General features: G+C 40.6%; 1 protein-coding gene across 2 annotated transcripts; it reads left to right on the forward strand.

Moving 5' to 3' along the window:
• The first annotated feature begins 62 nt into the window (after positions 1 to 62).
• On the forward strand, positions 63 to 13463 carry LOC146579611 (neural cell adhesion molecule L1.1-like). Of its 2 annotated transcripts, XM_085263855.1 has the most exons (3): positions 63 to 147; positions 229 to 1208; positions 1779 to 2034. In XM_085263855.1, the coding sequence occupies exons 2-3, from the start codon at positions 516 to 518 to the stop codon at positions 1803 to 1805; spliced, it is 720 nt and encodes a 239-aa protein (XP_085119981.1). In that variant the 5' UTR covers positions 63 to 147; positions 229 to 515; the 3' UTR covers positions 1806 to 2034. The 2 variants fall into 2 exon arrangements, with proteins under 2 accessions (XP_085119981.1, XP_085119975.1); XM_085263849.1 differs by lacking the exon at positions 1779 to 2034 and adding an exon at positions 12284 to 13463 and having other exon boundaries at positions 99 to 1208.
• Positions 13464 to 13488: the final 25 nt, after the last annotated feature.

Genomic DNA, 13488 nt, shown 5'->3' on the forward strand with positions numbered 1-13488 from the left:
ATGAGCCTTGGGGCACATAAGACCAATAAGGTGGCAGAATGGGTCCGTTCAGCGGACAGCTGGAGGTACGGTAGAGCCTTGATGGGACGAAACGCTAACCACCGTTATAAAGCGGAGAGCAGGGCATGGTTGAGACGTCTGCTCAGGGTAAGTGTTGACCCGGATGATCAATGAGATACGGTCGGTATTTATAAGAAAAGTGACAGCTGCTGTTCCCCTTTACATTAGTTCAGCAACTAAAGAACGACGAAAGGAGGGAAGAGGACGTGTGGGGAGGCTGTCTGCTCGCCGCTGGATTTTTCTTTTCTTTTTTATATTTCATTCTTCTTGCTACTGGCCAGGGTTGCTTTATATTATGTTTCTATAGCAAATACATTATAATTAACTTCGCAAAGTTTTATTCTCTACTACCTTGGCCCGCCCTGCTCTACCCTGCTTAGAAGGAGTTTTCTCTTCCGAAAGGACCCTTTACGCGTTGAGCTGGATTTAAGTCCCTTCACTACCACTCGGACAGGATGATACGGTTACCATTTTCTGCAGCTGTTCTTCTAGTTTTTATCAGCCAGGTCTTTGGAGACTTGATCCAGGCGAGTGTAGGGGATGATGTTAAGTTTGTACTCTCAGATGAGTGCATGAAGGGACACGGGGCACTGAATCTACACCTGAAGGACCGCAGCATTCAGGTGGTGGCGTCTCTTCATGGTCACTGGGAGCCGGGGCGAGCTTACACTGACCGGGTGACTGTAAGCAGCGATTTTTTAAAACTGACAAGTGTAGATTTAAATGACCAGGGCATGTATGACTTTACATGCAAGAAGAAAGGGAAGCTAGAGCTCACTGATCTGCAAGTATTCCTGCCCTCTGAAGTTGTTGCAGATGAGGGTGAGGATGCTGCACTGCCGTGCCGCTCCATCACAGCAGGTCAGAGGGTGAAGTCTGCGCAGTGGAGGCGAGACGGAGAGGTGGTGCTGGAGCTGAATCCTCCCCAGGTTACTGAGGGGAATGGCTTTGAAAGCCGGGTATCAATATCATCAGACTGGTACCAAAGGGCAGACCTGTCCCTCACCATAAAGCGAGTTCACCTGAGGGATCGAGGCGTTTATTTCTGTGACGTGGACAAGACGGAGCGACACAGCTCAGCTGTGCGCCTGCGAGTTCGAGAGATCGTCCCTGAATCCTTGACCAGCACGCTAAAGCCTACACTGATGGTGAGTACATTGACTCTAAATGTGTGTGTTTTATTTATTTTTACACGTGACTCCAAAGTTACAAAACAGCGTGATTGGTGTTGTTTGTTCGTCTTTCTGCTGCGCATTCGGTTTTAATTTCTACTGGTCACACTTTCACGGCGAAGTGGTTAGATATAGCTTTATATACAAAGCCTTACTGCCTTGAACACAAGTGACTTTCAATTCATTTCAAAGGCGCAGCTTACTTTTCTGACCCAGACTGGGAGTGATGAGGTCAGACCACGTCTTCAGTGCTGACTTGGTGGGCCCTTGTGTGGTCAGCCACAGATCTTTCCATGAAGGGATTTTTTATTTTTATTTATTTTTTGGCAGAGATGCTGACTTATTTTAACTCTTATTCGCTTGACAAAGTAAGATTTGGGGGCAGTCCCAAAAGGATCCAGCAGTATACAGTTTTAGTTTTTTATTAGCCACAGACAGATGTGAATGGGATATCCAGTTAAAACTTACAAACTGCAGCGACCAACATTTCTGTCCTGTCTTCTTGTCCTCGCTGGACATGGACCATGTTCATGTTCTTCTTTACAGCAGCCTTTTGGATCCTCTGATATCTGATGCCTGATAAATTCAGACCGTGTACACACAAGTGTTGGTGGGGAACGATCACAATGTGGAGAAGACACAAATTTGAGATCCATCAGCAGTGGTTATGGAGAACTCTGCAACAGCAAAGAGGAGGAGGAGGCACTGACGAGGGCAGATAATCAGATTTTGATCAACAAACAAACTGAAATCAAACTGCTCTTGAGAATGGGATTTTTATCCTGTTCCAACTTCTTGATAATAGTCAAATAAAATTATAAATACTTTAAAAAATATTCTGCTGTTGCTCATATTTTATAATTGTTAAACCAATTTACTTATTTCTGTTATTTAATATATGTTGATTTCAACATATATTAAATGACAGAACACTGTTCGTGAAACACATTCAGCCTGCAACAGGGTGAGACAGACCAACACGTTCTGAGATAGACGAAGAGGAAGTGAAAGGATGGAGTCCCATGCTGACAGTATGAGTCAAACATAATGTAATATTTCTTACAAGTCTGAGTGTGTCAGAAACCAGTGCAACCATGTTACCCACATTATTAGAGGAAGACAAAATTTCTGTTCCTTTATTTATAGAACTACATCTGTCTTTGATTTTCACAGTCCATCCACAACTCCTTGTTTTTCCGAGTAAACACAAAAACACTGATTTTCAACCCTGTTCAATGAAAGACGGGGATTATAAACATGTTAAAACCATGTCAAATATTGTTAAACAGCATTTTCGTGCCTCACAGAGCACCTAATCTTCAGTTAAAACTAATATATCCTTTGAGTGCAGGACGGTGGAGCAGTCCTGAGGTCAATCCCATCAGTCTTACCTATAGGTGCATATTCATTTTCAAATCTGCACACAGTAGCTGAGTGTCTCTTTGTCGGGGGAAAACTCTGTAAAAAACCCAGGAGAAATAAAGACACAATGAGACAAAGTTACTTTCTTTATCAAACGTGTACACGGGTGAGCTGCTAAGAACAACTCACACCATGCACAGTGGCTTGGTAATTTTTATAGGCACAGAGCACAGAGACAGTGAGAACAGGATAACAAATAATAAACAGATAAAATAAAACAACTCCATATATGGTGCTAGTCTCGTCAGCAGAGAGCTAGGGAAGATAAAACAATCTAAAACAATATGTCCCAGAAACAAGATGTGTTTGCTGGGAAAGTCTAAAAAGATAATTCTAAACTAATCTAACCACAGGCAGAGGGCAGACAAAAGGCATCTTTGTACATTTAAAAGAAGGTAAAGAAACATAGAATCATTTTTCCTGTAACATTCCCTCCTGTTTTAACTTATTTTAAATGTATACAACAATTGTCTGTGAAGGTTATTTATTAAGTATCTTAAGCAATTTTTTAATTTTCAAAATGTCAGCATAGCAGAAATGGAAGTCATCTGGTCTAAAGAATAAAACAAAAGAAAATAATAAAAAGAAAAACATAGTAAATGAAAATCATAGTAAATGAAATAACAAGTGGAATAAACAAGAAAAAATAATAAAACTAAAACTACAAAAAATAAAGGATAAAAACTAAAATGAAAACTTTGTATTCAAAAATGATGAAAACCTAATATGTAAAACTTCAAAAAATACAAGGATGAGAACTTCAAAAAATAAAAGGATGAAAACTTTATATTTAAAATGAAAAACTTTATGTTTAAAACTGAAAACTTCAAAAAATAAAAGGATGAAAACCTGCATAACCTACTAATGTTTTAATCAGTGCGTGATCACTGGACAAGTCATTTTTAATCACCACGTCATTCATTAGCAGTTATTACAAGTTCTCCTCTAACAGAATTGCAACGGGATGCTGGTCTTCTTGAGGCACGGCAACATAAGCAGTCATTGTAGTTGTTATCATCTTTGAAATCATTACTCTTAGGCATGGCAACACACACAACACTAATATGAGCAGTGCTATCATGATGAGACCTAAGAAGGAAAAATGGCTTTGCTACAGCAGCCAGCCATGAACCGCTGAACAGCCAGTCCAGCCAGCCTTGTGCTGTAGCTGCTCCAGGTGTGTGGTCAGTGACATATTTTTGCAGAGCGGTCAAATTCTGCAAAGCTTCATAAATGTCCCCTCCAGTTTCGTATCCATCAGGGATAAAAGTGCAACATGTTTCCCCGATCAGCTTGCAAACTCCTCCTTGTGATGCGGTTAGCAGGTCTAGTGTCAGTCTGTTCTGCAGCACCATCGTTCTGATGGCCTGCTGTTCTCCTGCTAAGGCGGTTCCCAGGGTCCTAGTCAAGTTGATGTGTCGTAGCAGAGCATATCGGTTGATTTCCACGTGATCCCGCACCTCGGCAACTCCAATGCCGGGGATCAAGCTCTGTAAGAATTTCACTCCTCCTCAGATGCGAAACTCTGGTTCCTTTACTGCTTGGTGCCGTCCGTGCACATCCTGTCTGGTAATGAGTCTTTGTTTGTAGTATCATTCGGTAGCTGTAGTTGGAGCGACAGTTGAGGCTCATCAGTGTCGCGTTACTGGCACAGGTTTCGTTGAGTGAACAGTCCATACACTTCCTCTCGTTCCTCGGTGGGCAGAAAGTGTATATGTATTTGCATAGCAGTCAGTTTTATTATTCAAGTAAGCTGTAGTGTTCATAAACTGCCACCAGAAATTAGTGGCATAGCCATGGGGAAACTTGGTGTACTTTCCTTTGTCATACAGTGTCTGCCTTTTCTTCATATAGCGTGACTTATTGTCCCTCACGGAAGCAAAGGTGAGGAGCCCGGCCATGGTCAGGGCCGCTGCAGTTGTTAAGAGCCACCACCTCATGACGACGGGACACACCCTCCTGTCGCGAGTAGACCCCCCGGCCAGGAAAGCTGACCCCTCCACCGGGCGAGATCACAACAAGTGGGCAAGCCTGCCGTCAGCTGTGTTTAGATGGCTTCACTTACTGGCTCTGATGGATGCAAGATGGTCGTTCCGCTATTTTGCAAGCAGTCGGTGTAGTGAGGAGGACTTGGTATGGCCCCTCCCACCTGGGTGTGCTCCAGTTTTTCCTTTGGAGCACCTTGATCAGAACCCAGTCACCGGGCTGTGATCTGCAAGACACTTGATAGACATCATTACATTCTTCGTCATTTACAATCATCTCTTTATTTTCCTACAACTTAGACATACATTTTGCTACTGAAATTGTATCTGCCTTTTTCACTGGGTAGATTTCTGGCCACTTTGAGAATACATCTATAACCACTAGGGTGTATTTTTACCCTTGGCATTCATTTAGCTCAATAAAGTCCATATGGATTGTGTGGTCTCAGGTTTCCCTGAGCATTATATTTTTGACACGTCATGCACGTTCTGACAAATTGTTTTGCTGAGGTTTCAAAATTTACAGTGTAGAATTTACAGTGTAGAAATGAGAGTTGACAATACTGGTCAGTCCCCCCGTTGACAAATGCGTACAGCCATGAGTCACTAATGCCGCCATTTTGTGGAGGAAATTTGGCAACACTGGCTTGCCATAACACATCATTAAGTCGTTTGTCAGAACTGCACCGTGTTTTAGCCATTTTGCCTGCTCTGCTGTGCTTGCTGCTTTTGTTCATTTTTCAACACATCCAGTGGAATCTGATGTGTGTTTACTGCCATCAATGTGATGTTTGTCTTTTGTGCCGCCTATTTTGCTGCTCTGTCAGCAAAATTGTTGCCTGTAGTAATGAAAGAGTCAGTAGGCGTTGTAAGAGGTTGGCATGCTGGTTTGCCAGTTGGTGTAATCATTCCTCTGTTATGCCAAATTTTTTGCAAAATGATGCACAGCAGAGAAAACATACTGGTTGTCTGTATGTATGTTTATTAGTTTGTCTTTGTGTATTTAGCTTTCGCGTATCACAGCTATCAGCTCAGCGCTCTGTGCAGGACATGAAGAAGAAAGTGGTTTTGCTTCTATTATTTTACTATCTGTGGTTACTGCGTAACCTACACAGTTTCGGCCTGTGCTGTAAGGTCAAATGCTGTTCTCCTAGCTTCCACACTTGCTGATCATAAGGTGGATCTGGGCCTGGAGTTTGTTTAAATCTCAGAATGTTGTGATACTCGGTCGGTTTCTGGCACTCAGGTGTAATACCAGAAAAGAATGGCATGACTGCTATCTTAAGTTTTGTCAGAGCGTCTCTACCTAGCAAATTTACTGGACACGACGGGTCATATATGCATTTAATAAAGCACCTGCGGCCACTTGCTGTGTGTACTAGTTCTAAAAGGGCAGTTAATTGTTGTACAGTTGTGTGGCCTGAAGCTGACTTTACAACTAATTTGTCCTCTACTCCTACAATCTCGTGGGAAGTGACCTTCCTCTCCACGGTTCTAGCAGGCGTTGTCTCTATGTTATCTGCTGTTTCTGCATGGCTGTCTGCAGCCTTGGTGTTTGTGACTTTGCTCTCCTCTCTGTTCCTGATAGCCACCTGCGGATTAGTGTTTTAGTCTATTGTCAACAGTCAGCCTTATTTTGAAGTTACAGAAAGCTTCTTCTTTTTTGTTTGTCTTGGTTTGGGAGAATAGATGCAACACTACATTTTCACTTAAGGCAGTTTTGAATAATTTCTAGTTTTTCAAACAATTCATGGATCTCACACATTTCAAACTTTCAAGTTAGGGTTGTTTCCCATTTATACACATATATATATATATATATATATATATATATATATATATATATATATATATTTAACTTTGCATTGCTCACAGCTCATAGCTCACAGCTCTAAACCTAGGCATTTTTCAATCATATGCCTAATCACTATGTGTCACTGTGATTCTCAAGTATTGTCACAAGTTCGTTTAAATAAAGCTTAATAACAACAACAATAGAAAAATAGGGGGATTTATGAGTATTACTAAATCTGCAAGACCATCAGACTGTGTATACTGTAAGACATCTCTAACATTTGTGTTTGTCTCTATCTTTTGTGTGCTCTCAGTCACTGTTGTGCTATTTTTAACTGATCTTAATGGTGATCATCTATCAGCTGTTTAATAGTTTTTCAGCCTCTCTTTATAACGGGATGAGAGCCATATAACCACATTTAAAATAATTTTTTTGGGCATTTTACTCGATGGTGTCAGATTAAGTCTTCATTCAATCACACATCTAACCCCACTGACGCATCATCATATTCCCCTTCACCTGTTACTCTTCACTTGTACAGATTTGTTCTCTCACTTTGATCATTAAGCACCATCGCAATCCTTAACTCTACCAAAAAACACATACTTTCAGTACTGTATTTGATTTTATCATAAAATTCTTTATCAACACATAGCAGTTGTGAAAACAAAGTCATTGTCGTTCTGCAGCAGCCAGTTTGAACCAACATTTAGCTGTCAGATGGCCTCACATCTGACTCTAGAATAGAGGGGGGAAGAGCCCAGCTCAGGAAATTCACCTTAATTCACCACGCTTCACTAGACTGAAATGAGGTGAATTGAAGCAGGCGGATTTGCTGAGCCGTCAGTTCCTGGAAAACTAGCAACTTTGCTCAGTGTCTTCCATTCGTGAAAAATTGCAATTATTGTTGTCAAACTTTTGTTTCTATCAATCTAGTCATTATGATAATTTTATTATTAATGTATTATCATCAGCTCTACAGCACAGACACAGACGTGAATGAATAAATCTTATAAATCAGGATTTTAGAAAAAAAGAATCAATGTTAAATGTTTAAAGTAAGAAAAGTAAACATTTTAAGAAAAATAACAGCTCATTTAAAATTTGGTGCCAGCATCATGTCTTCTCCCCGCTAGGCTCTGGGTGGTTATAAACTGACTCCACGGTTCAGTGTTTTACCAAAATTATGTAAAGCCAGGCTCACCTTCTTTATTAGAATCCATTTTATAAACGTCAAACGCGTGATTCTGCCATTAAACAATACACATGAATACATTTTTAGGCCACAGTGCTTCTTGGATTCATTTTAATATTTTTAAACGTATGTTTACATTTATTTTTTGTTAAATAAGAAGCAGAAATTAGTCCACACCTCTCAGAATCTAATGAAGCAAACCCTCTCGCTCTCCACACAAACATTTTCTGAGGCGGATACAAAGAAGACAAATTGTTCGGTAATTTTTACATCAGCATTTATTTATTTATTACTATTTAACACAAATCACTGCATATTTTTTCTCTTTGTATTTTCCGACAGAATTCGGATTAAATGATGTAATGATTGCTCACATCCACCAAAGTGTTTAAGGTCAAATTAATGATTCACTGGTTGAAAACTGACAAAACACCGTATGATCGTTATGTGTGGTATTATCAACACACAGAAAAGACTACATTGATAACATTATGTCCTATTTCATCACTGACTTGATCGGAAAGTCAGCATGATAATAGTATGTAGAGCTATTTAAATCTGTCTTTTTTCTCTCTTTGGAAAAATAAAAAAAGTTTTCTGTCAGTGTCATTCACTAAACGAATTTCCTTAAAGAATGAAATGAATGCTACACATGTGCGATATACATATTAAAAACCTAAAGCCTACACTTCCACTTTGAATGTACCAAAAACGACTTAAAACAGGTTTAAAACGATCAGATGAGCGGCCACATTGGATTTAGTGGCCTAAAGGGCCTCAGGTTGAGCCAAACGATTTGCACAGGCCTGTGTGCAGCGCTGTAGTATTAGGCTCGGCCTCCTGGCTCTGATTATTAATGATGGCCAATTATTGCTCAAACACGAGAGTCTAGACCCAATTTTTATGTCAATAAATCAACAGTAAATCGTTTTTTTTCGATGGTAAAAACGACAGGTTTATGCGGAATACGTGATTTTTCATGACTGTTGCAGCTCTCTGTTGTATACTAATAAGCTGTTGATCAAAATATAATTTCGGTTATTAAATGGAGAGCGATCTTTACGCGTTCGGACGTTTTTATCTCACGCCGAATGATACTGCCCCCTTCACTTCAGAATCACGGTGTTATTAATTTTTGACTTTTTGATCAAAATTTTATTTTTTTTTAATTCATTTAGACATTTAGAAATCGCGCAAAGTTCAAATTCTGTTAAATAACAATCAGCAGCTTCTTTTTCCTTAAGTACTTAGAATATAGTTTATTTGACACTGCAGTTCCTTCACAGCCCACCAGGGGTCTCGTGAATATAATGTCATAGAACAGTGTAGAACACGAGAACACAACATCAGAATAGAATTGTATGTATGTTACAATATAGCGCGGTATATCATAGCGTGATACTGTAACAGTGGTAGTGTATGTATCCATGGATGATGCCTGACTCTCAGGCGGAGCTGATTTCATAGTTTCACTGAACGAACTGCTAAGACAGTTCAACATTATTATGTCATCAACTGTAATTTTACCTAATCTGAAATGTTAGCAGCTGTAAGACAGCGAAAAAAGAAAGATGTTTGGACAGCATGTTCTAGGGCAGGAGTGTCAAACCTATGGCCGGAGGGCCACAATCGGCCCAGCAGAGACTCTAATCTGGCCCACTGGACAACCTTGGAATATGTGATGTTGGACATGAGATTCTGAATTGATAGTGTATTTTCTCTTTTACAGTTTGCATAAAAGAATCCCCCACTGCCATTCATACTACACTAAAACAATTAAGTAATAGATAAACAATAACACTTAAAACATAGAAAATGTAATTTTTTTGTGGGGGATTTTGTTTTTGTTATATATTCTGATTAAAATAAAAAGACTTTTTTTGTGAAATAACGTGAGTTACTTTCTTGAAATTTAATCACTACCATAACCTTTTGTTTTTATACTAGTGAGCACATCTTTGTACATCACTGCGGCAGTATTTCTACATCATGCAGTAAAACTGCATGAGTCATACTGTTCACACTGACACAAAGGGGAGTTTTTCTGGTTCTGCACCCTTGAGATCAAAGTGGGCCGTACGAGGGCTGTTACCATGAGTCTGACAATATGCCATGGCTGATTTTTCTCATCAGATGACTGAACATGATGACGACTTACATGCAAAGGCCTGGTGAAGCTTATTAAAACTGAATATCCTCTTAGGTGTGACACTGCAAGGCAAAGCATTCAAAGAGCAAAGTGTAAATGTAGAGTAATGTGATATTATTCTGTTATTATATGTTACCTTATAGATGTAACCAAAATAGTTGAATTAGAATACTGCTGTAGATCATATTATACCCTTTAAAATAGAGTGTGTGATCTGTATGTAGTTTAGTTCTCATTATACTTTTGAGTTAACAGAACATATTCACATATTAGTCCATTGGATAAATGTGCATCACTCTGTATCCTTGATCTGCTGGGAATGTGTTACACTGTTTTCTTGACATGCTTAATTGTTGAATCATGAAGAGAAGGTTGTAAGCAGGAGACTCTGTGTCTAAAGACAGGGGAGATAGACAGACCACATTCTACACCCCCACCTTACAGAAAGCAGAGAAACAACTGCCGAGGTCATAACTTAGGCGCTGTAACAGAGAAAAAATGTGATGTTTTGGCTTTTACGACTAGCTGGGGGCCACTAGAGACTATAAAAAGCTGAGCAACCCGTCACCATTTTGAGACATGTGCCTGACCCTCTGGTAGCATCTCTCCCGTCCGGACGTTGTAATGCTCTTATTGTTGAATTGTATGGAAATAAATGATTGTTGATTGAGCATTGATACACCGAGTATTGTCCTTCCTTCAGCCCAAAGATTCAAAGAACTGCGTGTTTTCAACAACTTGGTGCCGTGTGACCCGGATCTTTGGTGTGCTGAGGAGGTGCAGATTTGACCTTTGGTGAGATCGTGAGGCGAGGTGAACAGAGGACCGGTCCAAAAATAAAAAGGTAAGCACAGCCTGTTGTATTATAAATACCAAATGTGCATATTGGGCTTTCCAAATTAATCTGTTCACTGAGTTACACGTATTTTCACAGTAAATTTGTCGGTGTCTGGTTTTTGGCGCAAGATACTAACAACATAAGTTGAGGCTGAATTCCAGTGTGTTAAATAAACTGCTTCTACCGAGAAACTAATAAGACACTACGTTGAGCTAGTTGCAGTAAACTGCTTCTACCGAGAAACTAATAAGATACTACGTTGAGCTAGTTGCAGCCACTTTACCTTCCACATTTAATTTTGTCTAATACTGGCTTCTGTAGCAATAATACATTAGAATTTCTTCTGAAGACGCGGCCATAAGTTCAGTACATTGAAGTCGAGGTTTGAAGTTTGTTTATGATGTCGGTTACGTCCTGGCTCTTGCCGGCTGTGAAATAGAAGTTGATTTAAGGAAAAGCAGATGCTGGCTTCACGGTGCAGTTAAACACTGGCAACGCGAGAGCGAAACACGTCCGTAGGTTTGGTTTATGATACGGCGTGTTCCGGTGATATGCGGCCGTGAAGTGCAGTAGTGGTTGGTGCTAATTTTAGTACATTGAACAGAGGTTTGACGGTGGTTTGTGGCGTCAGTCGAGTTTTTTTTTTAAAGGGCTGCGGTCATAAAACAAAGTAAAATTTTACTTGCCAAGAAGTACATAGAGCAAAACCTGGTTTATGATGTCTGGTATAACTTCGGGGATGCAAGCATCACTTTTATGATGCGACTTTGCTCCGTTGTGGCGGTCATAAGCGCAGAGAAAAGGGTATTTTGGTCTATGGTGCAGTGTGCTTTCAGAAGATCTAATAGTTGAGCTCAGAGGTTTCTGTGTAAAATTCCCGCTGAGGAAAAGTGTTGTGTGTGAGTGTCAAAGCGCGCTCTGGGTGAGAGAGAGTGTGAAGCTGCGAGGCGCGCTCTGGGTGCTGTCTTGTGGGTGAAGCGCGCACTGAGGGAGAGTGTAACTGAGGCGCGCTCTGAGTGTGTTTTGTGTGGAGTGTGAAGCGTGAACACAGTGACAGTGACGGTTAATGTGTTTGATTAGGAGGACATTAGAGCAAATACACATTTTAGGATCAAAGGTTGATGCCTAGTGTACCTGTGGAACATTTGCCCTAGGAGTGGCGACCCTCCTGTCCAGGGACGCTTGGCCAGGACCGGCGGCGTCCGGGTGCCGAGGTGGTGACTTGGGGAGGTGAGGGCCCCCGCATAGCTACGGATATAACACTGGAACGGCCGTGTAATCACGGGTTCACATTTATTTCCGGACTAGAACAAGACACATTTTGCGAACAAACGTTGAGTCTAGATTTAGTAAAGAAATATAAAAAGGTTGAATTCCTCGTTTCAGTGGTTGAAATTGTTGTGTGCCTGTCCCCTGACGAGTGTGAAATTAAAATAAAGAGGGAATTCGGAGCCACATAGAGATAGACGGGCATAATTGGGTGTATTACTCTGTGGTGTAATAAAAATAAAAAGGAGAGATAGTAAGAGGTGTGCAGTGGAGAATTATAGAGGAGTAGAGAGAGGAATGTGTTGGGAGACTGGCGTACAGTTTACGCTGTCAAGGTAGGCGTGTTGCCTGCTTATCGGTTTAAAAGTGATGAAAATGAAATTAAATAAATCTCTTAGTGTGTTAATACAGGAAGCTGCGGACCTGGACCAACTGCCCCCACAAGCACAGCGGCCGAAGAAAAATTATAGGTAATGGAAACCACACCCAGCACGAATCAGCAGCTGTAAAAAGACAGCAGCGAGGAGAGAATTAGAGGAGAAATTAAGAGAAGTTTTAACACATAAAATTGGGGCCAACGGACTTGTGGAGGTTGCAATGACTAAAGGGTGGTCTAACCCCGGAGGTCGAAGAAAGAAGCTGAGAATCACCCAACTGGAAGACACTGGTAGCTGCAGCAATAAAAATAAAGGTTAAAAGCTCCTTAGACAGAGGTTCTAGTCTAAGTACATTTGAAAGGTATAAGGGGGCATTAAAAGGGGAGTGGAAAATTGGAGCACCAAAATAAAGCTGTGGGAAAATGGGGAGTGATGGGAGAGTCATCTGTAACTGCTGTTATGGTTGTAAATCTAACGTTGCTTGCATCTGAACTGCGTGAACACAGAGGTCATCCCCCATATGGTCCACCCGTTAAAGGGGGAGGGCCTCAGGATCAAGAAAACCTGGACCTTGCAACGCTGAAGTGCTTGTTATTAGTGATCTCTTTAATGAGAGATCAAAAGAGGGTATTGTGATATTATTCTGTTATTATATGTTACCTTATAGATGTAACCAAAATAGTTGAATTAGAATACTGCTGTAGATCATATTATACCCTTTAAAATAGAGTGTGTGATCTGTATGTAGTTTAGTTCTCATTATACTTTTGAGTTAACAGAACATATTCACATATTAGTCCATTGGATAAATGTGCATCACTCTGTATCCTTGATCTGCTGGGAATGTGTTACACTGTTTTCTTGACATGCTTAATTGTTGAATCATGAAGAGAAGGTTGTAAGCAGGAGACTCTGTGTCTAAAGATAGGGGAGATAGACAGACCACATTCCACACCCCCACCTTACAGAAAGCAGAGAAACAACTGCCGAGGTCATAACTTAGGCGCTGTAACAGAGAAAAAATGTGATGTTTTGGCTTTTACGACTAGCTGGGGGCCACTAGAGACTATAAAAAGCTGAGCAACCCGTCACCATTTTGAGACATGTGCCTGACCCTCTGGTAGCATCTCTCCCGTCCGGACGTTGTAATGCTCTTATTGTTGAATTGTATGGAAATAAATGATTGTTGATTGAGCATTGATACACCGAGTATTGTCCTTCCTTCA

The sequence above is a fragment of the Mchenga conophoros genome, linkage group LG3 (genome assembly GCF_057382185.1).
Source record: "Mchenga conophoros isolate Kocher_MC1m ecotype Shallow Benthic linkage group LG3, M_conophoros_male_GT1.1, whole genome shotgun sequence".
NCBI lineage: Eukaryota > Metazoa > Chordata > Actinopteri > Cichliformes > Cichlidae > Mchenga > Mchenga conophoros.